Source organism: Haliotis asinina, chromosome 7 (assembly GCF_037392515.1).
Source record: "Haliotis asinina isolate JCU_RB_2024 chromosome 7, JCU_Hal_asi_v2, whole genome shotgun sequence".
Lineage (NCBI taxonomy): Eukaryota > Metazoa > Mollusca > Gastropoda > Lepetellida > Haliotidae > Haliotis > Haliotis asinina.
This window is the reverse complement of record NC_090286.1, coordinates 22,100,379-22,126,379: the sequence shown is the minus strand read 5'-3', so window position 1 is coordinate 22,126,379 and position 26,001 is coordinate 22,100,379. Positions and strand designations below refer to the sequence as shown.

The 26,001-nt window shown below is 38.0% G+C and overlaps 2 protein-coding genes across 2 annotated transcripts; one reads left to right on the top strand and one right to left on the bottom strand.

Annotated features, from left to right (window-relative positions):
- LOC137290888 (G-protein coupled receptor-associated protein LMBRD2-like) lies at positions 1-14,074 on the bottom strand. The gene is made up of 13 exons (XM_067822058.1): positions 14,012-14,074; positions 9,543-9,755; positions 7,748-8,019; positions 6,938-7,105; positions 6,247-6,457; positions 5,827-5,901; positions 5,002-5,287; positions 4,335-4,516; positions 3,038-3,171; positions 2,374-2,479; positions 1,685-1,886; positions 1,375-1,509; positions 1-910 (listed from the first exon to the last, which is right to left on the bottom strand). The coding sequence occupies exons 2-13, from the start codon at positions 9,714-9,716 to the stop codon at positions 687-689; spliced, it is 2,169 nt and encodes a 722-aa protein (XP_067678159.1). The 5' UTR covers positions 9,717-9,755; positions 14,012-14,074; the 3' UTR covers positions 1-686.
- An 842-nt stretch (positions 14,075-14,916) lies between these two features.
- Positions 14,917-20,490, top strand: LOC137291334 (DNA-directed RNA polymerase III subunit RPC9-like). The gene is made up of 2 exons (XM_067822638.1): positions 14,917-15,095; positions 18,267-20,490. The coding sequence occupies exon 2, from the start codon at positions 18,381-18,383 to the stop codon at positions 18,819-18,821; it is 441 nt and encodes a 146-aa protein (XP_067678739.1). The 5' UTR covers positions 14,917-15,095; positions 18,267-18,380; the 3' UTR covers positions 18,822-20,490.
- Positions 20,491-26,001: the final 5,511 nt, after the last annotated feature.

Here is a 26,001-nt window from a genome sequence, read left to right as displayed (position 1 = left end):
GATCACACTGAAACTTACACAACTTATCTCTTCAACATACATCTAACACTCAGTCATGCCAAATTATAAAAAGATCAATCCTACATAGACCATTAGGTTACATGATCATAGTACTTGGGTAAGATTTTCCAGCCATCATGCAGGATAAATAAGTAGAAGTCTTCCATCCCCTAACAGCAACCCTCGCTGACCCCAGAATACTTGTTGCTTCAACACTACATATACAATACACTAAATGTTGACAGATAGAGAATAAGTCCAGGTTCATACGACTATACAGGTTCTTCAATATCCTTACTATAATACACTTCTTTCACTGCACACACCACGTAACAAATAGCCCTACACTCGTTCAATCACACTGCCTCAGGACAAAAAGGTTTCTAGAAAGAGCAAATTAAATAGACACATGAAAACAACAAGAATGTTTACATTACTGAAATTGTTCAAAGAGATGAAATATTCAAACTAGTAGTCATGCATATGATATGCAGAAACATTTACAGAAGGGCGGATTTCACTATCTCACATCTACACACATCTACCATATGGAAGATGCATGTGTAAGTTCATGGCAATGATGAATATGAGAAACATGATCAACTATGCATCATCCTTATGATGACGTCTGCTAAGCAAGAAGATAAGAGCTTGGGATATACTGTCGAGAGTATATAACAGGAATGTTAAACATCATCAAATATCCCCTTAAGGGGGCGTGATGTTGGTCTACTGGAGCTGAATCGGGAGGGTGCAGGTCGAGACTGGTACCCTAGCGGCACGGGGTCAGCACTACGAGTATACTCTGCCAGTGGGTCTGACCGGTCATCGGTGTAGTCTATAGGTTCCGCTTGCCGGAGGAGCTCAGTGCGGTCGTTGTCGTCAGGACTTCTTGGCACAGTGTATGCACCTGCAGGAGGGAAGGCATGATAGGCTAGACATTTCTTGTAGACATTTAAAACCCTTCCTCTTAGTATGTTTAGTAAATTGAGTATATGAGCTACATTGCTGCTATAATGTTTGAGTGTTTTGTTCTTTTATCATTATCATCTTTGCTGAGTGAATATATACGTTTGGACTTTTTGGAGGCAATTTTAATTTGGCCCTACTTCTATTCTCAGTCCAGGCTAAACAATCAGATGCCTAAATGACAATACATGAACTACTGGGGTTTCTTCAGTGTCAGTGAACAGGCGTTACAAAATCAAAGGCACAATATTTTCATAAAGATGTATTAAATGGTTTTAAGTAACATCCTTAAAATGAACTCTACCCTCATATAAGCAAATGCAAATAACAAACATTAGAAGATTTGGTAAATTTTTTATTTTGTTTGCAAAAACGATCACGAAAGGATTGAGAGTGTGGCCATACTTCTCCTGTCAGTGCTGGTGGGGGGAATCCGCCTGGGAGGAGTGGACGGACTCGCCCCACTGTCCAGTCTACCAGTCTCATGCCAGTGTTTACGTTTGTGGTCCACATTCACCTGCCGCTCTCTTTTCCGCTTCTCTGGAATAAAAATTTCAAACTTAAAGTTTCCAGTTTCAGAAAATGATCATCATGAGAGCGGACACTTTTCTTTAGTCTCAAGGACACTAATTTCAGTTCCTACTAAAAACAGTATTTCCACAGAATTCAGCTAGAATGTTCCATGAAGCGACATAGCCAAACCGGTAAAACCCACCTCTCTTCACCATCTCCCTGCCCTCATCAATGAGTTCCTGTGTCATGTCATCATCTCCGATGAACTGCTGGAAGCCAAGGAGGCTGAGGATGCGACTGCCGAGGGAGAAGTAGGTGCAGATGCACAACAGCACAATGAGGATGGGGAAGTAGATGTTGAACCCATCCGAGATAAAGGATATCACATCCATGTGACCCATGATCTAGAGAAAACACAAGACACAAGACCTGACTAAAAACATTCCACCACCTTAGTTCCAGAGTTGCCATTACTTAAAGCAGTATGAATATTCAATCCAATTTTGATGTGTTTGATGATGATAAAGTTTGTTTGATGATAAAGCCCAAAAAAGCAGGTGTGGTGATGAGATACCAAGCAAAATGATGAGATGTAGTCTGTGATTCAAACACAAGGTGCTGTTGTGCCCAAGGGAGACAATCCAGGACTGTCCAAAAATAGGGAGAAAGTCATAAAATAAACAATAATCTAGGGACAGTAACAGGTTTCCTGGCAATAAAGATATCTGAAAGAAGGGGTAATGCATAGTCTTTGCAGTCAAATCTGGATCCATCAAAGTTAACAATACCATTCATAGGCAAACAGTTGATGTATTTAATCATATATAAAGAAGTTCTCTGACACTAGATGTAATCACAATACCTGTGACGAGACAACACACTGATACATACATGGGTATAGGAGGTCTCCTCCATGTTGCCCGAAGTCACATGACTGTCCAGGTGGATCAGACCAAGGAAGTTGAGACACATGGGGGGTGTCAGTCGACACAACATCCTGAAAATGGCTAGCATACATAAGAGTCAAGGTTTACAAACATGATGGCACCTGGACTAACACAAGGCATTATAAGAAGTTAAAAAAAAAAAAAAAATACTAATCCACAAATAGTTTACAAAACATCGATAAAAAAAATTCATTCTTGACATAAGTTTGTTTTTCAAAACAAAATAGGCAATATTCTAGCCAAATGTCAAGAACCTAAAAATAACCAAGCCAGTGATTGATATAATGAACAATGCCTCATAAAATTAGGGTTATATCACACAAAACTAAGTCACAGAAACTGACCATGAAATCCATTTAGTCTTCACATACAGCAAGTGTGAGTAGTTGTGGACCTATTCTAACCTTAATCTTCACAGGGATATAGACATTCTCTTTGTGTAACTTTCCTAAAATCTAGATTGCGCACATATACTTCCACTACTTGAAAGTTAAGCTGTGGTTACATGAAACAATTGCTTAACACTGCACTTTCAACCAAATGACAGAGTGCATCGGTCAAGGGGAAGTAACTCAGCAGTGTGCCCAACAAGACTAGCAGGTGCTTACATTCCAGTGAAGATGAGGCTGTACTCGTCAGTCTGGTGATGCGGCGCTATGTAATAATAGTTGAAGATCCGGATTTGGAACACACTGTAGTATGCACAGATACACAGGTAGGCAATCGTCAAGATTGATGCAATCTGAAATATGGAATCCATAGGTAGCATGTACCATTTACAAAAATATTCTAATCCATCAGCAGTGGACATTCACATAACCGACAAAGACCAATTTGACGATGGTGGGAAAACAGATACTTACTTGCTGAAATCTTTTTCTTACAAATAATACAAGGTTAAAACCATCACTGGACAATATAATGACAACACTGCACCCCAAAGAGGTTTGACACAACATTTGGCCAAGAAAAGTTCTATTTTCTTTTATCAAACTATTGTGTCTAAGATAAAAGGTACATCATTAATTATCATTCTGGGGTTTGGGTTGTTATGGAAACCTTTAATTGCAATTTTCTTTGCAAACAACTAACCTAACACCACTATCCTAGCACTATTGTAAATTTTGCCTTTTAGAATACTAGCCAGCATATCTGTAACACAGGCATAGTCTTTAGTAGGTATACATGAAAACCAAACAGAAGGCATATTATATGCCAGAGAGCCAAATTCAACATATGCAAAGTACAAATCAGCTATAATACCAATGTTAAATCACTAGGGAATGTTATGTCCATTGTTCTTGGAAGTGTTTTATTACAATAACTGATTAACTGACCTAGGTCATTTAGTTCTATTTAAAAACATAAAATTATTTTGAGAACCTTCATTATGCATTACATACAAATAAAATAAGTATGTCCTCGTGGTGTTAGCTGTTTAATCACCCTCACAACAGTAGTTATTTCAATATACTCTCATCTGGCTAAAGTCCTTCCAGTGAGTGCGTGAGTGGGTGAGTGAGTTTAGTTTTACACCGCACTCAGCAATATTCCAACTATATGGCGGCGGTCTGTAAATAATCGGGTCTGAAACAGACAATCCAGTGATCAACAACATGAGCATCGATCTGTGCAATTGGGAACCGATGACATGTATCAACCAAGTCAGCGAGCCTGACCACCCAATCCCGATAGTCGCCTCTTACGACAAGCATAGTCGCCTTTTATGGCAAGCATGGGTTGCTGAAGGCCTATTCTACCCCAGAACCATCACGGGTTAAAGTCCTTCCAGACTTTATTTACATGAGTACCTTGAAAGCGTGGTTAACATATACCTAATTATACATACTGTCTCCTTACAAACATGACACAACTAAACACTGATACACCAAATGACATGTTTACCTCTATGTAGACATAGTCATAGTTCTGCTTGGCCAGGTTGATGAAGACAGCAAACAGAGATAGGACAGGGTCCTTGACGAAGAACAGGCACTCTGACCACACAACCATGAAAGAAAAGACCATTAGAGCAATGGCCGTGATCATCATTACCCACGGACGGACTCGACACTTCCAGTACCATTCTGAAATATACCCAAACTATCTTATCAGGATTCAAAGAAAGTACATTGACAAATATCACATTAGCAGAGAATACAGGAATTGGCCTACATCATGCCATTGTGTATGACATATTTTCACTGAATGAAAACGTGAACATTAAATTTGACATATGAAAGCAGTTTTATCACATTTCATTGTTTATGATGCCATGGTGCAGGATCAAAGGGAACTAACTCCAATTCAGTTTCCATAGAGGTAGAGTTTGGAATTTTGTCAAGGCACATTGGTAGGGGGAGCAGGCAAAACTATAATTGAGTAATAACGGCAAGAGATGTGCATCAGCATCACCCAGTTAGGTAGCTGATGCTGAGACACTGGCTGGCAAACATGAAAAATGGGAGAACAATGATTTAGTTGTCCACGCTTCATTCCACAAGGTATTTGCTGTAGTTTATTGCAGCAGCTGCCTGAACCCTGACTTCAACATCTGGAGATATGCTCGTACCTACAGCGGGGGTGTACAGTCCCCTGAGAACTCCGTTATACTGGCCATACACCCGATGGAAGCGTTTGTCAGTGCTGTTTTCATTGGCCTGACAGTCCTCTAGATCTAACACCTTTTCCATCAGGTTGTTCCACTGGATCTGGGTACGTTTGTTGATTTGGGAACAGCGAATCACTTTCTGATGAAGGCGCACCAGGGACTTTTCTGTGATCAAGTCAACAGTTTTGTCAAAATCCTCATAATCGTCCATGCTTGGCTGCACTGACTTCTGAATATAATCTGGACACTACAAACCAGAGCAAAATAGAATGTGAAACATTCTAACACACCGGTCCTCCTTGTGGTACATACAAGCATTTTAATGTCCATTTAAAATCCCTATGACAGTTGTAACATAGTTTTTTGTTTTGTTAATATTTCATTCAAATATTGTTACGCCTGTTGTAGTGATTTTAAATGGACATTAAAGTGCTTGTATGTACCACAAGGAGGAATATATGAAAAAGAATAAGGAGGTCATATATGAAGATGCTGACAGACAAAGAATAACCTTAGATGCATGGCTTACATATACCTGTATTCCATTTTGCATATCTCAGTTAGATAAACAACAAACTAGTTAGAAGTAAAAAAAAGACACTCTCAAAAAATACTTGTAAGTATTCAGTAATAGGAACCACAAATAAAGAACATTAAATACAGCCTGATTCACTGAACACACAAGTAAATGGCAACAGGTCCTGATGTTAGAGTCAAAAAGTGAAAGGATTTAAGGTAAAAATAAGAATGCAGGAACATAAAACAGCAGTAGATAACATCACCTACCTTAGATAGAATAGTCTCCATGTTTTTGCTCATCGGATGGTTGTACCTAATTCTTTCAGCATATCTTTTGATCTCCTGCACAATAACAGTATGTATTAATTTACTAAAACACTGTGCAGGGTTAATGATGAAGAAATCAGCTGGATGCATGTGAACGGATAACTTTTTCATAAATAAATAAATGAGGACGTTTGACCAAATGACCAGGATTCAATACATAAATTATCCCGTCTTGAACAATTTCTCAGAAGTGCACAAGAAGTGGTTCCATATTTTCAGAAAGGTTAGTTTGGGGAGTTTTTGTTAATAAATGGGCATTTTTGGACAATGGTGGATTAATCCACATTAAATTCACAAACACCTACAGGCTTCCATATAATTGCACAACTGCATAATTTAAAACACAATTTCACTACTCACCTCAAGAATATCTTCAAGAGATTCTTCAGCCTCTGACTTGTCAGTGCTGAGTTTTGCAATCTTGAAGTAGGTTCGAGAGAGTTGGTAACCTCTCTTTGAACTGTTCCAGAAATTGCGTGGCACCTCCACCAATCCATACCCCAGCATAAGCACCAGGACAAACAATCCCCATGTGTTGCTGGCAGTGGCACCAATGACCTTCAACTTCTCACTGTCAATAACACATAACAGTCATCGTCTTATTCTCCATGTTCATTGTGTCTTCTTCAGTTTTCTTCCCCCGATTTTATCCCACATGGATTTAAGTAGGATTTCAACTCAGTGCTAGAGCCAGGAAATTTTACATAAAACCATAGCATGACCAAAACAGGGAATATTTTGACAGTTTCAAATCAGAGCTATTTAATCTCATAAAATATGTCATTCTTATGAAATAATGATGCTTATCTTTTTCCCTTTAGTGAGTTTAGTGATCTTCCCACTGACACAAAAAGATGTGAATACTCAAATTTCACATTAACAGCTGAACGACTAAATTCCTATTAGATAACTTCTACTGATACTTGGTGAGATCTTATTTTTGTTTAATCAAGACAGTCTGCCCCTGTATATTAAAAATGAAAATTTCAATATGCCAAAATGTCAAGCAACCCTAAGTTCAATTAATTTGTTTCCTCTGCAAGCTACTTACGCATCTATGTCAATGTCTGGCCTGATGGCCACATAGATAAGACACACTCCAAAGATGAGAAGGTAGGTGCCATAGTAGATGGCGTTGGCAATGAGAGCTGACTTGATCTTCCCTACGACTGTGAAGTCTCCAGCATTGGAGTACGACTGCATCATTGGAAGGATCAGCCTGAAACAAACCAGATTCCCAGGTATTCAGAGGTCATCATAAAGAATATGTCACCTTGTCAAGTCAAACGGATATGATTTTGAAGGTCCAAAACAAGCCTAATTTAACCAAGAATATGGCTGTAATATTAGAACAATCATCCCATGGAAAGACTGCAAGATTACACAACAAACCATTCTATTATAAAGCTGCACTCTCACCCATGATGTAGTTGCTGTAGAGCAACAAGTACCTCATGATGTAACTGTAGCTATTCCATCATACATAGATGGCACCTTGAATTATGAGTTGAGTGACATATTCGTAAGGCATTACAAATGACTTAATTTGTTATTCACTTATTACTTGCCATAAATGAGTCTTGGAAGGAGACAAAACAAGAGACTGTGACAGAAAAATCCACTTTACATGACATGTATTTACATGTTTTGATCAACAGTTTCCAACATCCCATCAATACACAGCCATTTAAAACAACACCCCCTTGTCACAGTCCAATGACACAAAATAAACCAACTCACCAAACTAGACCACCAGATCTGTTTGGATTCCCAATCTTACCATTGTAACCCCATGGGTCCATATCTATTCAGGCATCTCTATGCCTTCACTAATGTCAGCTAATTATGTTTATTCTCCTACCATGTGAGGACCTGAGACGTCCAGTACACTACACGCCACAATGCTGGGAGAACGTGGTCAGGAACATGGCTCAGCGGCGCCTGACAGTGCACCAACAGCGGTGTGGATGTCGATGACCCATCTGACTTATTTGTGCCATTATCAGAGGCAGTCGTTGGTGCTGGTGCTGTTGTCACTGTCAGTGATGTTGATGACACATTGTTTGATTCTGTGGTTGTTGATGTTGTTAACACAGCGGGTGTGTTTTGATGGACACACTGACGGTAAAACGTCTAGAACAGAAATAGAACCATCACTACATAATTCTAAAACTAAACCATTTCTTACATTCATCCTAAAATTCAGTTGATAATGTTATGGAAGACAATATTGTATTTTTGAAAGCAAAAATTTACACTAACTCATCCATGTTCATGATTTTCCAACAGATGTGTAAGAAAATGTCATCTCACTGCACACTCACCTGTGTAAGTACAGTGAAACCTTTACTAACCAGCACCCCATGGAATCAAAATAAAATATTGATTTAGGCAAAGTGCTGGACTAGACAGTGACAGTCACAGTAAATGCAATCCTAGTTTTTATAAAGCATAACTGCAGCAATTCTATGTGTGTTTGAATCCACTAGATTGTCCTTCTCATACCCATGCTGGTATAGACAGTGCTAATTACATTTAAAACTGCTTGTTGGGACTGGAAAGTCATGCCAGAATACAGAATAGACAGGTGCTGGATTAGACAATGTCTTAATGATCATAATAACGTAAAACAAAAATTTCATGGCAGATTAGGCAGGTGCATGTCTTGGCAGGTTTCACTGTAGTCAAGCATTTAAAATATTCACATAAAGACTGGCATGGCAGAGTTTGGTGTTGATATTGAAATATTTTCTTCAGAAATACTGAACGGATGTCTCCACCTTTCAGAAAGAAAATTATGGAAAGAGAATAACCTATGTCTATCTTCAAAACACTAAAATGTTATAATCTGAACAAAATACAAAATCAGTATGGCACAATCACCATACAAAGAATTGGTTGATTGGTTATCTCTTTTTATGCCACACTCAGCAGTATTCCAGCTATATGGAGGTCTGTAAATATTCTAGTCTGGATCAGACAATCCAATGATAAACAGCATGAGCATCGATCTATGCAATTTAAATACAATGACACGTGTAAACCATGTCAGTGAGTCTGACAAGTCCAAGTAATAGCCATAAACTGGGTTACAATATGACTCCTATGGCTAATATGTTATAAGTCAGATTTGAATTGCTTGAACAAATAGACCTTTCATCATTAGTGGAACAATTTTATGATGTTACAAGCATTAGAGTCTATTAAGACCAGTGCTCTTATTGCATCTGAGAAGACATTTATGAGGCACAATGAATGATAGACAAAGAAGGAGTGAGTTTGTTTTTCAGTAACCCATGCTTGTCATACGAGGCGACTAACAGGATTGGGTGGTCAGGCTAGCTAGCTGACGTATGTTATCATATCCCAGTTGTGTAGATGCTTGTGCTGTTGATCACTGGACTGTTAGTCCAAATTTGATTATTTCAATATTTACAAACTGCCACCATAGAGCTCAAATATTTCTGAGTGTAGCATAAACCTAAACTCACAGACTCACTCATTTCAACCAAAAGGTGTGGTTACATATGGGTCTTGGGTAATATCCTAGTATAACTGAGATATAGTGCTTCACACCGCAAGCAGTGAGAACATGTAATAAAGCAAACACTGGTTACACTAGGACACCTTGAAGCATTAATGTGAAATATACTTACTGATGATACATCCAAAGGTATGATAAATATTATCATAAATGAAAAATACCAGGCAATGAATGTTGCAAGGGTGACCAACACATGTTGTTTTCTAAGGTCACCATAGCGATGAAGCACAAATGCTGCAAGCAGACAAGTGCAGATTATCTCCACCACCAGAGGGCCTGCACTCATTGTAGTAGGTGGTGTCACTCAACTCATTCTGTGAACAATCTGAAAATGTATTAATAGGAATGATTATCTAGACCCATACACAGGTCAATACTCAACTTCAAATCTGAAGTACCGATCAGTGTAAAAGTCTCCTATTTGAAATTTACAATTTTCCAGTTTATATTCTTTTAGCAATGACTAATGTTACGGCTCTTTTAAAGTAAGTTGCATTTTTCTATGTCAAGAGGTCTATCATAACTTTCAACTAATATTGTTTTTTTTGCTTTCAGGTGACATCATGTGAGGGGCTGATTGGTAAATATCACCTCACTATTATTTACAGCAATCAAAAACATATTACCTCTACTGTCACAATGAAACATATCTCAAATACAAAAAATTAATATACATGTAACTGAATACAATGCCTACTGAAAAATCACAGGTGTTGCCATTTCATTTCTTCAAGTCACAATGAAAGCTTCACACAGTGACAGCCCATGCATGGAGCTCTAGGCTAAAACTGCAATTAGTTACAGCTCCCTACTGTGCCAGGGTGCCTAAAACTAGGAGTTCAGATTCCACTGACTGTTCAGATTCCAATGACTGCCACAACACCAAATATTCTCTGCCACACTATCAAAATTAAGATTAAAACAAATAAAAATTCTGTAATCCTCAGAGAAAGAGGTCACTTTGCTGTATTTCCATTTGTCTGCCAAACACAAAGCAATTTAATGAACACAGACAAATGAGAAATTATATGTGAAATCTGTTGCAACATTTACCCATAATGGGGCTCCCAAAGAGTTAAATCTATCAATGTATCAATGTACTGTAAACTGTCTTATTTCCGCGCCTTTAAATTTGCGCGAGTGATGGTCACTAAATCTTTTCGCGCCTTGTTATTTTTGCAAGGTGATCTTGTTATAGGGGCATCTCTGAATGTTTTTACACGACACGCAGGTGCGCGACCATTGAGCTGTAATAAAATAAACAGATTTGCGAAGTGATCTAACAACAAATTAATTTAATTGATTTCAGAATTAATCCTTTTTAATTAGGCGTTAGAGCAATGAAAATAGAACGTGATTGAGCCGTGTTAATCCAGTTTAGCCCAGCGGTGCCATGTGATTGAGCAATGACACCTGTATCGCTTTTGTGTTGTTGACTTACCTGAATAGAGTGTATGATATATCTATATTATCGCATGTTTTTATTCTGATGCGAAGTTCGCAAGAATTAAACGGTCGCAAAAATATGGCTGTTTACAGTATGTCATATTGGGTTGGTTTTTGTTCAAAATTCTTGTTTTTGCGACTTGCATTGATGGCAGAAATAAAACCAGAGAGGATTAACACTGATTAAGAATATCATAGGTCGAAGGGAGTTTGACTGGATGATTGATTGTAAAATGTGATTTATCCAACTGTCAAATACATAAAAACAAAACAGGAATATACCAGCCTTGCAATTGTATGACATAAATATATACAGTAACTAAAATTAAAAGATATATCTATAACAGAACATTGTTCTTCGTAAATCAAAACTATCACATTTCTTCTCCTCCTGTCTGTGTATACCACTGGTTTAGAATATTGGACACTTTTTCACAGAATAATTGTTACATCATGGCAATAACAACAGATAACATGAATGTCTAGTCGGGCTGGTATTGGTTACCAAAATACCCAGGTCAGGTACAACCAGTGCAGTCAGTATAATATTCCACAAATACAGGCCCCCCTAAGTAATTGAAGGAATTACAGCAAATTTGAAGGAATTGCATCTCAAATGTAAACAAACGCAGCCCACTCGCGAAACAATTGCAACCATATCGGCAATTTAGCGGTAATAACTGAAACACATCGGCCATATCGGAAGCAATGTTGGTAATACTTGAAACACACTCTGCCGTCTAAAGAGATTTTTCGGCTCACATCCATGATTTGTCGGTCGCGAACGGAAACTCATGCAGCAAAACATGGCGTCGTTGGAAGAAGCACCCGTCTCGGTGAGTTTTGTTTTCAGTTCCTACTATTACATTTTTATACTTATCCATCTTTGACCATCCTTGTTGAATGCGTTTAGGTATGAGGTGTTGTTGGAGCTACAGCTTATTTTTTTAGGAAAAGACTGTCACTGCAGAAGAGTGTCACAAGTCATGCCCCTGGAGGTTTAGATGTAAACAAAACTCACGGAGACGGGTGCTTCTTCCAACGATGCCATGTTTTGCTGCGTGAATTTCCGTTCGTGACCGACAAATCATGGATGTGAGCCGAAAAATCTCCGAAGACGGCAGAGTGTGTTTCAAGTATTACCGACATTGCTTCCGAAATGGCCGATGTGTTTCAGTTATTACCGCTAAATTGCCGATATGGCTGCAATTGTTTCTCGAGTGGGCTGTGTTTGTTTACATTTGAGATGCATTTCCTTCAAATTTGCTGTAATTCCTTCAATTACTTAGGGGGGCCTGAAATAGAGTAATGAGTAATATTTTCTTCAAATTAATATGAACATACATTCATACAAAAACACAGACATGTAACATACATCCATACTGGTTAACATAATTTTAATTTGCACACATAATAACAATGATAATAATTCTCCATTCCATGGAGGTATGACCAAAGCGCAATAAGACAAAAGAGCTCTACAGGGTTATAGTCACGTGACTTATCACATCATAATACAGTATGTTTATTGCCTGTTACGTTATTGTCTTGCAACTTCTGAATCATATGTTTGCAGGCACTGTGATTAGTGAGCCGTTTGTCGCCAGTGACGTGTGCTCCACTTGTCTTTATCGAGTCAAATTTATTTTACCTTTCCTTGAAATCTCATATCAATAGACACAGTGTGTGAAAAATTGCTTGCTTGCAATGTTTTGTATTTGATAGCATTTCATTGGTTTGTTCTCGTGGTAGCAAGACTGAACATTCGTAGTAAATCTGTAGTAAAAAGTTGTGAATGAATAAAGTAGTTCCACATTCCAATGGGGTCATGGAGGTCATGGTCGGATAACTGACCAAAGAAATTCATTTTAGGGTTTATTGCACGTGTGCAACATATGATTTTTATGTACTCAGTTATGTTTCACTGCATGGATAATACAGTATGTTTATTTCCTGTTTACATACAAACACACCTTGTAGTTAATCAGTAAGATTTAAGAACAGACATTCACACATACATCATCAAATACATACATGCTGGCATAAGGAAACAACATTTGTTTATTCATACTTATTGTAAACATTCATTCTTTCTAAATGACAATGTCCATCCATTGCACTTGTGCCTACTTGTTACATGTCAAAGTTCCGCAATGCTATGAATGGAAAAGGAGAGAATTTTGCAGTTTGGATGACACAAGAGTTTTATCTCCATTCATACTATTTCATCCGAAGATTAACAGAGGTAACACTAATTGATTCAACCATACATATCGTGCTTAATTTGGGGGCTTTTAGTTATTTTTGTGCGACCTCTTGTAATCATTTTGTTAGGCCTTTTAAATAATTCTAGTGTATAAATATTATTTGGGATGGAGGAACAGGAGGAACTCTCAACAACGCTTCTTACTTCTCTAAGACCTGCTGAGTACAAGGCACATGATCTATATGATAAGAATCTACTAGTCCCTAGTTATTTTCACAAAACAGTACTTGATCCCAAACATTCCCCCAATGTTTAGCCCCTTCTTCTATCTGCTTTGGCTGATTTGATCAGTACAGAAAAAGCATTATCGTGATGATAGAAACATTGTGAGATCAATAGGTTTTCGGATGGCAGTGCTTACATGGGCAATAATGAGGTTTGTGTAGCACATGATACATTGAACACCCTTGATAAATTCTTGAAAGATGGTTTGTGTTCAGGATAGGATTATCTTTTACAAAATAGTGAGATGATTTACAGTGGTTCATATGAGTAGGAACATAAAAACGAATGTTTCTTAAGCGTTTGAAAATCACGGAGATTAATCGATTCAAAGCGTGCATCAAACAATATTGAAAGCATTGATTCGGGGACGTAACTAAAGTATGGGTTTTACATAGCATCACTTCTCGTCAACGCAATTGCCAATTTCAATTGGAAATAACAATTACTCCTGGAACCATTCCAATTAGACGGACATTCACATTTACCTATTTTTGACACTGGTGACGTTAGTTGTCACCTGCTGTTTCCACCTTATTCAAATTATTTTAATCACTATATCATAATTAACGCCATAATTTATTAAATGCTACGAAAACATAATTACGTGTACATATAAAATCCCGAGAAGCAGCTTACAACCATACCTGTCAATGATTTGGATTTCTAAATGAAGCTGTCTGCAACATGTAAATGGTTACGTCAATGACCTATGGAGTTATTGCCCTTGATTATATTACTTTCTATACAACAACTTGGTATGTCAAATGCCGCTTGGTTTGTGTACAGGATATCAGTTCTTGAAACTACCCTTTTCCAATGCAGCAAATTTTATCTCTTTATTTTAGTAATATTGTACTTGGAGAGTCCGGACTGTATCTACTGTAATTTTTCAAGTGATACTATTTATGTTGAAAAGTCATGAGTGTTCAGGAAGAATACATTCATGTCAATTAAATGACGGAATGCATGAGTCTCAAGAGAAAAGAGAGATAATACTCTCGTGTCATCCAAACTGCAAAAATCTCTCCTTTTCTATTCATAGCATTAACATGAAGTTTATGAATTTACTATTTGCGTTTGTGATAAAGAGCATTACGCACAATATCGACTCGCTGCTATAGATACCATAAAAAGTTGGCAAGTTGGTGGAAATAGGATTTAAGTTTGTACATTTATTTTCTTTGAGCTCTTTGATGTCATGAAAACAAACACTTTAATCTCCTTAAAAATCGTGTTAATGGTTACCGTTACTCTACCTATGAAATAATTATGATAATTAAATATGGTATCATTCTATTTGACATTTTAAGGTTGTATTTATTGTCGGATCCCCATGTTAAGAGCAATCTGCAATGACATGTTACTGTTCCAACAATACCTAGTATGTTCATCCAGCTTAGAATTAACATTGAATTACGGTTTTGAATCAAATATTAAACCATTTGTTTCCTAGCACTGGTGTAAGCATGTACCATAGTTCCGTATCACAAAAGGCCTCTATTCGTTTGTTTTTTGTTATTGTTCCTACTTTTGTATAACATGTCCGGTTAAAAGATTCCAGGTTATTTGTTACTTCCTGTAGACGGCGCTGTATTTCCGGTTCCAAGGAGGAACATTTCACAAATTATGATTGCTGTTGCACAGTAATAAGTAGTTTTCGAAATGTCTTTTATGACGCCGGGAAACTACCAGTTTAGCAAGAAAACAGCATCACGAATTTTAAATTTTGTAAGTTAACCGTATCGTTTGGTGTGTTCACAGCTTTCCTTAAACTTTTGACTGTTCACGAAAGTTACAATGCATGTTCGGACAGGAAGGGAATATGGCAGACGAACATATAATAGTGACACTTACACGGCACCAATAGTGATCCAAGTTGTAAGAAGTCAGGTGCATTGTTCCTCTTTGTCTGTCGGTCTCTCCTAGTTGCATGACATGTTTAGGAACTCAACAATGTTTCCTCCGTTCAACATGGTCCGTTAATCAACCAGTAGTGAGGATGGTGGTTGTGAAAATGTCTTCACCACTCACTTATCGATTTGTTTAGGGTTTAGTATTAGGCTGTAGGGGGTGATGATGATGGGAGGGGAAGGGGGTTTCATCAGTTTTGTACACAAGTACTTAGAAGTGTGTGTGTGTGTGTGTGTATGTGTGTATGTGTGTGTGTGGAGGGCGGGGGGGGGAGGTGTTCAGCAATTCTGGAGAGGGCATTAAAGGGGCACTGATGCGGAGCAATTTCCGTGGACTGGTGTAAACTTTTGTTATTGTTTTTCTCCCGTGAGTACCCGGATGATATCCCAGAATTCGTGACTGGTTCGTGACCTCTGCTGCGCATTCCGTAAGCGCAATTGATAGTTTAATAATAGACAGATCAACTTAGGTGAAGTCATTTTTACTTCATTACAAATGTATTATGAAAACAAATGAAACACTTTGAAGGTTAATCATCTGCCAGTGGTAGAAATGGTAAAAAACTAACAGGACGGAAAAATAACGAAGCCAATGTACGTCTCTATATTTTGTCTCATAACACTAATTAGTTTAGTCATAATTGTATGATTCTGAAAATTAATAAAAGAACACACGATCTGCTTATACTCATAGTAAATTTCTAACATAACAGCAACATTTATACATTGTATAGATTGCCAATGTGGATTCTATTTCACACACATACCCGATTTAGTGTGTGTTTTCTTTGTCATACAGATTCTTCTGAATGCTACAACAAATAAATCAAAACAAAATGCAAATAATGAATGTAAAACAGACTAATTTTATAGCAACAATGTCAGGCTACTACCTTGTTCAGGAATGTATCCATCAATATCCACGTAAAAGAAATCGTATTCCATTCATCTGCAGCTGGTAAATAATCCTTCTCTATGTCGCGTGTCTTACAACTGTCTAGTTTGCAAAAAAGTAACACATCGTTTCACGTCTTTCGTTGGTGAAAACCAGATAAACCTCTCATTGGTCTCCCAAGATAGCACACCTGGCAAACTAATTGTAAGATGTCCACTATTCTAAGTAATTTAGTTAACCAATAATGAGCAATCAATCAATCAACGCAAGGGTGGTTAATTCTTTGAAGGGAGGATGTTGTTTTTGCACTCACACTTTACGACAGGGTGTAGTCATCTACACACACTGCCTTTTGACAAATCCGCTAGAAGATAAAAGTAATTAATCAATCAGTGTGTTATCGGTTAATCCTTTGATCGATGATTGTTTTTGTAACTCAGCTGATAAACCCTCTTGCATCACTTACATGCACGTATTACATAACATACAATACATTTGCCATTACAGACCTTAATTTATAATGTTGAGTATTTACTCCAGACAGGAGAAATGCCAAATGGCAATCTTTGTTGAGTAACCGAAGTGGTGTTACTACTAATTATACCTGTTATAAATTCATTAATTGACCATCCAAAGAATGATGACAAATAACACGTGTAGCTTTACACATCAAACCCGAGTTACAGCAAGGAAGATGTAATCTCTGTGTTGCATGCAGCCTGAAAACACTTATGGGCCGAAACTGTTTTGAGGATACCAACGGAATTTCGTTACATAAGGAATACACACATCCATTTGCTGTGTACTTGGGTAAATAGGTGAAATAAGGGTTTTTTTACGTAAGAAAATTTTCAGATTTCTCTACCAAAGGCAAAGTCATCGTTTTTTGTTTACGAATTCAAATAAATCAACTCTGTGTTTTTATTATCATAAATAATAAACCATTGTAGCTACCATAGCTACCAAAATTTACGTGTGATATTTGCTATCACAGCTGAACCAACACTCAAAACTACCTACATATATAAAGCTTTGCAATCTTCCATACTGAAACAAATGGCTTGCTACGTGCCTGTAGACATCATATTTTCATGTAACATGATTAAATATCGAGGTTAAAAACACTGAAATAGGATCAAATTGGATCAGTAAGTATACCATCCAAGCATCCGAAAAGAACTACACTGCTGGGATATTTGGTTACGATCAGACAAGGGATACCATGGATATTTTTAAACAAATGGCATATGATGGGCATCCGGCCACCTGACTGTTTAGGTGAAGAAATTCTGCTAATATGGACAGGAGCCCAGTTCCTTTGTCCGTCACGGTCGAAGGAGCGGGCGCTGACCAATTTGCGGTTTGGTTTCGTAATTCGACCGTTGGCGAGAAACATTATTCGCTCCGCATCAGTGCCCCTTTAATCTTGTGACAAGCAAATATTGAGGTGTGGGTGGGTGGAAGGCAGGGAGGGGGGTGGCTGTTGAGGTTGGGGATGGAGGAGAGTAAGGGTTGGGGAATCCTTCACATTGTACATGCTTCTCCTTAAAAGTCCTCACCTTATATTTATATGATATATTTAATATATTTCTGTGTTTCATGTTAGCTTAGCAGGCATAAATATTTCCTTTTTAGACCCTATACCTTTAGCACATTTAGAATTCAACACCACAAAGTTTACATAACAGTTGCAAAACACAACAGTGACCACAGCCAAGCAGCAAAGTTGCATTGGTCAGTAAGCATGTTGTGTATCATAAGCTTATGCATTCTTCGCTTCTTTCTAACACCATCATGTAATGACACTGCAGGTATCAATTTGGCTGTAGCCGAATTTCCCACTGCAAGTACGTGGCAGTGAAGCAGGCGCTGATGAAAATCAAATAGTACACTTTGGTCTGAACTGAGATTTGCTTAAAGTGAGTTGACCATGATGGCTGTTAGTCTCTACAGCTATTACCAGAAAAAACAATCACATGATTGTTAGTCCCTAATAATAATATTCAGTGCACTAGTGGAAACAACTGTTGCTGCCCTAGCAGTAAGAATTTCCTCCTCTTTATGTGTATTCATTTATCTGTTTTCCTACTTCAGGTATTATTTCTGATAGTTGCACTAGCCTGGACTTATGTGATCCTTGCCGGACGCCATGCATCTATCCACTACTTGAGGCAGTTGAGATGAAATGTGAACAAACAAAGACGAGGCATGGAAGTGATTAATGAGAGCAAGTCCATGCTTAGTAACTTTGAGGTTCTTAGTTTGCTTACAGACATTCAAACTGGCAAAGGACAGCGCAAGCCCAACAAACACCAGCAGAATCTGGCAACAATAACATACGAAGCAGTGAAATATTTAGAAGGGACACCATGTAAACTTCAAGATGCTGAAAGTATTCAGAAGTTCATGGATGCCATTAAGCCCTTTAAGTTAACAAGAGCTGAAAAGCTTCAGTTGCTCAATCACCGTCCATCAACAGCTGTTGAGATTCAGATTATGATAGAAGAAAGTGAGGAGAGGTTAACAGAGGACCAGATTTATGAATTGTTAGACCTTCTTGCTAAATATCTGCCATCTGACAAAGAGGAAGAAATGGAGCAAGATGAAGAAGATGGGGATGGAGAAATGGAGGAAGAAGAAGAAAGTTAGCAGCGGGAGAATCTGGATGGGGGAAAAGACAGTTTTGTAGAGTTTGAAATAGAAAGTGAAAGTGATAATGACTTTGTCATGATTGTAACAGTGAAAGCTTTACATATAGAGATTTAAACACCAGAGCATCACATCGTCAGGACAGCAGGACTAACTTTGATTTACAACTCTGCTTTTAACATTACTGGTGTAGATGTTTATAACTCTGTAGTTTTAGCATGTTCATGAATTACACCGTATCTATGTAGCATGAATAATCTTCTCACAAAATCTTTATTCATCAATTATAAGGAAATACATATATCATCTCCAAGGAATAGTTAAGTCTTATGTGGATGTTAAAATGGTTAGAACAAGTGTAATCCTAACAATATCCATCAGTAATGCACAGTTTCAAGCCTGATTCTGGAAAAGTCTGGTATGTCATTTCCTGATGTCCAACAATCAATACGTTAACAAAGAATGTGTTTTTGAGACAGTAGTTTCTGTCTGAAAATTTGTAACCATGGTAAACATTAGCATTATTATCTACTTTCACAAGACACGATACTATCATCATTATCATGAAAATGAAAATTTTTACAATTCACTTGTATATACTTGAGTGCTACCTAAATGATAATGTAAGGTTTTACGACTTTGTCATGTTAGTTAGAAAGTGTTCTGAGTTTTGAGAAAAACTGTGCGTGTTATGTATACATATTCTGTCATCATCAGGCTTCATTCTCATTGCAGGGCCAGAAAACCACAATATATTCTTAGTTGCAAAACATATTTGTATATTTCTGCAGTTACCTAGACTGTTAAGCAGAGCGTATTATATTCACATGTGAATCTTTTACTCCATCACATTTCTCTGTATGAAGATGTGGCAGACATTCTCAGTTGTCAGTTGGATTTCTTTACAGCTTTTAGATAAATTCCCACAGTAAATCAGGCCTTTGAGGCAGTATATCATATTTCTGTATCTTTACTTGCTAGTTCTAAATATTAATAATACACATATTTTGTTTAGATGGTAGTTCACGCATTCACGCAGTGTTCATCAGACAAGATCATTTATGGAGGGATTTTCAGCTGTTCAGAACTGATGGCTATACGCTAGACATAAGCTGATACAAAATATTATCAAAAATGAATCTCCAAGCTTCACCCTTATCAAATTTAATGTTTTGTTTAATTGTTTTTCCTTGTCAACACCCCTAGAGGTAGGTGCCAAAGTTAGAGAAATATACTTAGAAAATGAGACTGGTCCCATTGAAATCTCTTCAAATAGAAATTTGCTGTTGCAGTGTTTGTAAACGGAGTGGTGATGATGTTTCAGTATTCAGGAAACTCTGCCATGACACTTAAACTTTCCATTCTTGTTTACAACAATTGAAACTGTTCAGTCTTAATCATTCCAGCCTGACTGATTATGGAAGAATGAAACCTGTTAGCATGTTTTGATTTATAAGATGAACAGGTTGCAAGAACAGGCATTAAGCATTTATTTATCTAATGTAAGGCATGATTGTTAAAATTGACGTAGGGTAATTTGACTGTAAATGAATCTGCTGCCTAAGTATCATTGTTTGAAAGTGATGATAATCTTTTCATGCTTGTTACATTGCTCATTGTTTCCCAGTTCACTGAATGGTTTCAGCATTAAATGCATAAATTTGGATATTTGTTGAGTCCTGTTATGTCTATTTGTCAATTTGTAGTCTTTCCCAGCACAGTTGAAAAAATGCTCGGTATTGTTCAGACTGAAAATTCTGACAGTACTCTTTGTTTAGAGATCTTTCATGTGTACCCCCTGTGCAGTTGCACTGTACTTCATGGACAAGGGAATGTTGATCAAGTTTTCTGGTGGCTAAGTCTGATGTTATCTTTGTTCTTCATAGGAATACCTGTATGAACCAATTCCAAGGTTCTTGTCTCTGACATAATTAACCCAGAAGCATGTGGACATAGTTGTCTCCCTTAGACATTCCTCAACCATGTTTGTGGTACAGCTGAGAGCAACTACTGACAAACAGGGATAAGTTGAGCATCGACCTGACAGTTGACCCATAATGGCATGTGTGAATGCAGGCCCCTGGCACTTGTCTTTGTGTGCGAAAGGGCCCCAGGTAATGCAATGGGTTTTCTTGATACAGTTGAGTCCTTTTGATACTCACTGAAGTGATCCTGGAATGAAAGGTCGTTACCATACAAAAATCAACATACACATTTGGTTCAAATTACACCTCTGATCTTGAAGGAAACAGAAAGTATTGTATCTCTAAAATATACCCCGGATGTTAGACCCTAACAAAAGCAACACATGCCCACTTCTACTGAAGAATGATTTGTGATCGATATGATCAACAATCTTGGACTTAACTGAAACCCCTTGACCTCACATCCCCAAGCTATTGAGTGTTGTGTATCAGTCAAACCGACCAACCTGTTGGAAAAGCCCGCACCAGTGGACAAAACATGTCAGGTAGAAATTAAGGATGGGTTTCTTTGTGTTTATATTCCTACTTGCTGAAGTAATACAACAGACATTGCTACATAACATATGACTGGTTGATACATTCATGACTATCACAAGCATCATGGTCATCTATCCATGATGGTCAGACAAACCAAACTTAACAGGATAAATCAAATGAACCCTGACTGCCTGCCTTATCAAAAGAGGGAATTCCAGTCAGTTTCAGAAACCAGACGAACACTTTTGAATATTGAACTGCGACCATAAACAGTGCCCCTAAAGTTCGGTGCACAAAAAAAATGAAAATACCCAAAAGAAATATTTCTGTCTTTGTAAGAAGTGTATGAAATGCCGGGATAATTTCTGTATTGCAAATTATGCACAGCATAGTAGCGCCAGTATTTAGAATTCGGAACTGCCTTTGGGTTTTCCTCTTCCCCAAAGATGGCATGGGATCATGTAAGTGAAATGCTGTTCAAAGCTCCTCTTGACTAACCTCACATGTCTTTAGGCGTTTTGATAAATACTTGTGAAAACACATACTGATTGTTATCAGGAAGAATGTTCATTAAAAAGAAATATCAAGAAGCAGATATTTGTTTCATTCTCTTGTGCATTTTGTTTTTGCAAATATAAGTGTGATGAATCATGTCCAGACTGTGAATGAAATTATTCTGCGAAACTGACGAACTTAGCAAAAATTAAAGAAAGTTGAAAACGAATAATGTATGTTTGCCTTTAACGATAAGGTGTTTATATGGACAATAAGGAAATGTACACTGTAGAACGTGTGACTCGCACATGCGAAGTTTGGCTCTTGTATCTGTAACATTATCTGAAATTAACACATTTGATGGAACAAGGAAATTCATTTCAAAGTCAGTCTATGAGGGGTTTGGTTGTTGTTGCTGTTGTTGTTGTTGTTGTTGTTGTGGGTTTTTCGATCACATTTGTATTTGAAGGGTATTACGGTAAAATACTGAGCGACAATGATAGTGAAAAACAAATCAGTTAAGTAATGGCTTGCTTTGTAACTACCAGTATTCAATGGCAACAATTACTTGACCAGCAGATCAGATTGGTCATCTTCTTTACACCCTGAAGATACTGTGACCCTGACCCTTACGTGGAGGAACATATTTAGTTCGTACTCCAAACCATTGGTGTTCTTAGACATACATCGAAATCAGACCATACGTGCATTTTCCCTAAAATTCTAACCTTTGAGCCCATGGGTTTACTTTTACACGGCTTTCAGTAACGTTCCAGCAATAACACTGAATACCAGAAATGGGCGTCAGGCATTGTACCCATGTAGGGCATTAAACCAGTGTCTTCGGCCTGACGAGCTAACGCTTTAACCTCTAAGCTACCCTACCCTACCCCCACTACTAAAAAATAATATCATTTTGATTTACAGTATAATAGCCCCATTTTTCAGTATTTGTCCATATCTGCCCCTGACCGCAGACCCCAACGCATCATCGTTGGGAGAACGCTATCCTTGAAGTGAGATTCTAAGGATGGGAAAGTGTAGCCACTTGGTGCAAGGTTGGGACTGTAGCGTTTTTATTCATAAGAGTCTCACTCCTTTTGAATTTGAAATCATTTCAGGATTTGTCAATTAGCAGGGCCCTCTGCACTACAATACGTCCCAGAAACCTGTTTTTGCGTGTTCGAAGCCCAATGTTTCTCTGTTTGTCCGGACCACAGCTGTGCTTGTTGTTTCTACTAAAGTGGTGAAACAGCTTGTCCCTGCATCACCAGGGTCTCCCTCTATATCACGGTCACTCTGCGTGATAGCAATGCAATGTTATTCTCAATGGTGGTAAACCCAGCTAACCCACCCATTTAGCCATCACGGAATTGACTGACACAAGTATTGGTATCCCATTTGCGTAGATTGATGCTCATGTTGTTGGTCACTGGATTCTCTGGTCGGGCACATTTTACAGACAGCTGCCATATAGCCTGAATATTGACGATTGCCACGTTAATAAGGCATCAATCAACCAACAAACAAACCAAACATCTAGTCATCTAGTTGTCACCCTATGATACTTAGTATCATTTTGGATCCTATGGCAACCATCCTGTCCCGCGAACAATACATTCATTAAAACCATAAGGACAAGATAATTGTTTCCCGGTATTTCTGCAACAAGTTGTTTACAAAATAATCTAAACATAATCCCCACCCCTATTCCACTTGCAAGATCATATGTTATGCCTGCATATTTATATAAGTCTGGTATAATGGAATTTGCTCATAATTGAAAATTTACTTGTCATTATAAAATTAAAAATGTGTCTTCATAGTGATATAGATAATAGTTTGTCTTACTTTACAATATTCTTCATACAAGACGACACATCGGTTAACATAGGCGTTAGAGTAGCGTAAATGCAATGTCTGGCTGTCACAACCGCTTCTTGTCAGGGTGAGTACATGCAAAATATAACGTTAGCCCAGGAGGAGAATTTCAAAAGGAGCCCAGAAATAGGATTTCGTAGCCACCCAAGTACTGATTTGGTTTGACACTATTTTCAGTTAGTATGATGTCTTGGGCTCATGAAAAGGCCTGTAATACTCTCAGATTGTGGTATCAGTGGGGTATTTTTTTCATAGACCATTTTATGTGATGGGGATCTGTGAGCATTTTCATGACATTTGGTTTGCTACCCGACAGCATCTCAAAGTTAATGATGGATAGTTTTACTAGTATCAGTCTGATCACTTTCATTTTGACTTTTGTGAATTGGTAAAGGATGTTTAACTTTTTTTACATATTTTTACTTTTGAAAATAATCAAAATGGCCGCCATTTTGCCCGCCATCTTAAATTGTCGTGTGTTGCCTCTCGGCAGTTAAATTTACATAAAAATTAACACCGAATGTGTCCATTTACATCCAATGTTGATACTTTTGATGTTTTTCATACTTGTCTCTTCTAGAGTGGTGGCTTGGGCACAAAACAAGTAATTTCATATTACCCAGAATTCAAAATGGCTGCCAAGATGACCACCATTGTAGTTTTACTACTTATGCATAGCAGAGGACTAAGTTTGTACAGTTTCGAAAAAGAACAAAATTTCAACGGTATGGTTTATGAAAGCGTCATTTGCCTAAAATAGTTGATGAAATAACATCATCCAAAGTGTTAGAAAACTATGCTTCAAGGCCGATAACTGCGTCTAAGCTCTGGCTGTACAGGATCGAGGAAGCAGGGTACAGCTTTCGCATTAATATTTTTACAGGTTACTTTCTAAACGTATTGATATAAAACTCTTTTAATGTTGATAGGACTCTCTTGATTGAGAAATGACAACTTCGGTCTTGTTGTAGCTATTCAAAGTGGTCTGTCCGATAACTCTTAATCACTTTTGATACGTTCAGAAGCTTACAATTAACTCTTCTCTTCACTTTCTTTCATATCATTTGTAACATCATGTCAGAATTGGAGTCATCTACAAGCCAAAGCTGTTCGGGCAACAATCACCTGCCATACAAAAAGACAAGTCTCTGCACAGTGAATCAGTTCATCTGCATCTCTCTGCTGGCATGCTGACCTTTTGCATCTACAGTTAACCAATCCACGGGGAGCAGAATCTCTCGACATCAGAAAAGGGATAAGCTGACCATCACAAATGCTCCAACCAGGGCCAACTGGTCAAGGAATCTTCATGATTAGGTGTTTCCACACATGCACATTGTGGTTAACTCGCTCAATAAGACGTTTTAGACTGGTGGATGTTGGTGGGAGTTTTTGTCAATACTTCATCTACAAGCATTACTAGATTATTTGGTACGTACATTGCATTAGAAACCTGTCCACATGATGTAAAGGCGTGTTTCGTGAACATTGTGACCCTTTGGTTGTGAGGAGATTCTCATCCCTGGGCTTTATAGACTTTTTGGGAATCAACGTAAAAGAGGAGATTTTCAGTTTCAGGTTCAATCGATGTAAAGGTGACCAAAAGTTCGTCTTGGAAGAGTTCCGCTGACTGCATATGATGTTAATCCTTTTGTTCTGTTCAACATGCACGAAGCTGTGAATTATATTCTTTGAGACAACAACTCCACTTGCAATGTTCATAAGATACAGACGTGACACGTCATTCATTTGGAAGACTGAATGGATTTTCCCATCAATCCTGATTAGCACATTGACATTTCTAGTGTTCCTTCTACAATGGCTCATTCAGATGGAACATCAAGAAAGAACATCAAATGCGGTTTGTAAGAGGAACTTCAAACGAGCGTGTTTGGTCCTTCATTGCCTACTAGCAGAGGTGAGAATGCTGGCTCTTCATATAGTTAATGGCCTGGCAAAATTGCAAATGTGCAGAAAGGGAACTGTTTCAAAATTTGGAGACTTGGCTGATGCAGTGAGATAAATTCGGAATAGAACTGACTGCATTAGAACTGATGCTGTTTGGGACAGGTATGCCAAGCAAGAGTCGGTCGAAGTAGGGGAGCGAATCAAAGGTGATCGTCGACGGCACAAGAAGTCAAGATTGTTGGTAAAAACACACCACTCCCAAGACATTGGGACAAATCAGCGGTCCTCTCAACAAGTCTAGTCTTGTCGCACATACGAACGAACGATGGAGTTCTGTTGGTCCGGCCATGCTTACCTGCTGTTAGGCCCGAGGCACGCCAAGGTACATTTGTAGTTCTTAGGACGTCCTGACCCGTCTTAACAATAACTGTAAA

Excerpts from the sequence above, each read along its gene's own strand:
- LOC137290888 (XM_067822058.1), bottom strand. The coding sequence starts at position 9,716 with ATGAGTGCAGGCCCTCTGGTGGTGGAGATAATCTGCACTTGTCTGCTT. Across the intron at positions 1,510-1,684 it reads CAGGGAGATGGTGAAGAGAG|AGAAGCGGAAAAGAGAGCGG; the intron begins GTGGGTTTTACC and ends TTTTTATTCCAG. Across the intron at positions 911-1,374 it reads CACCAGCACTGACAGGAGAA|GTGCATACACTGTGCCAAGA; the intron begins GTATGGCCACAC and ends TCCCTCCTGCAG.
- LOC137291334 (XM_067822638.1), top strand. The coding sequence starts at position 18,381 with ATGGAAGTGATTAATGAGAGCAAGTCCATGCTTAGTAACTTTGAGGTT.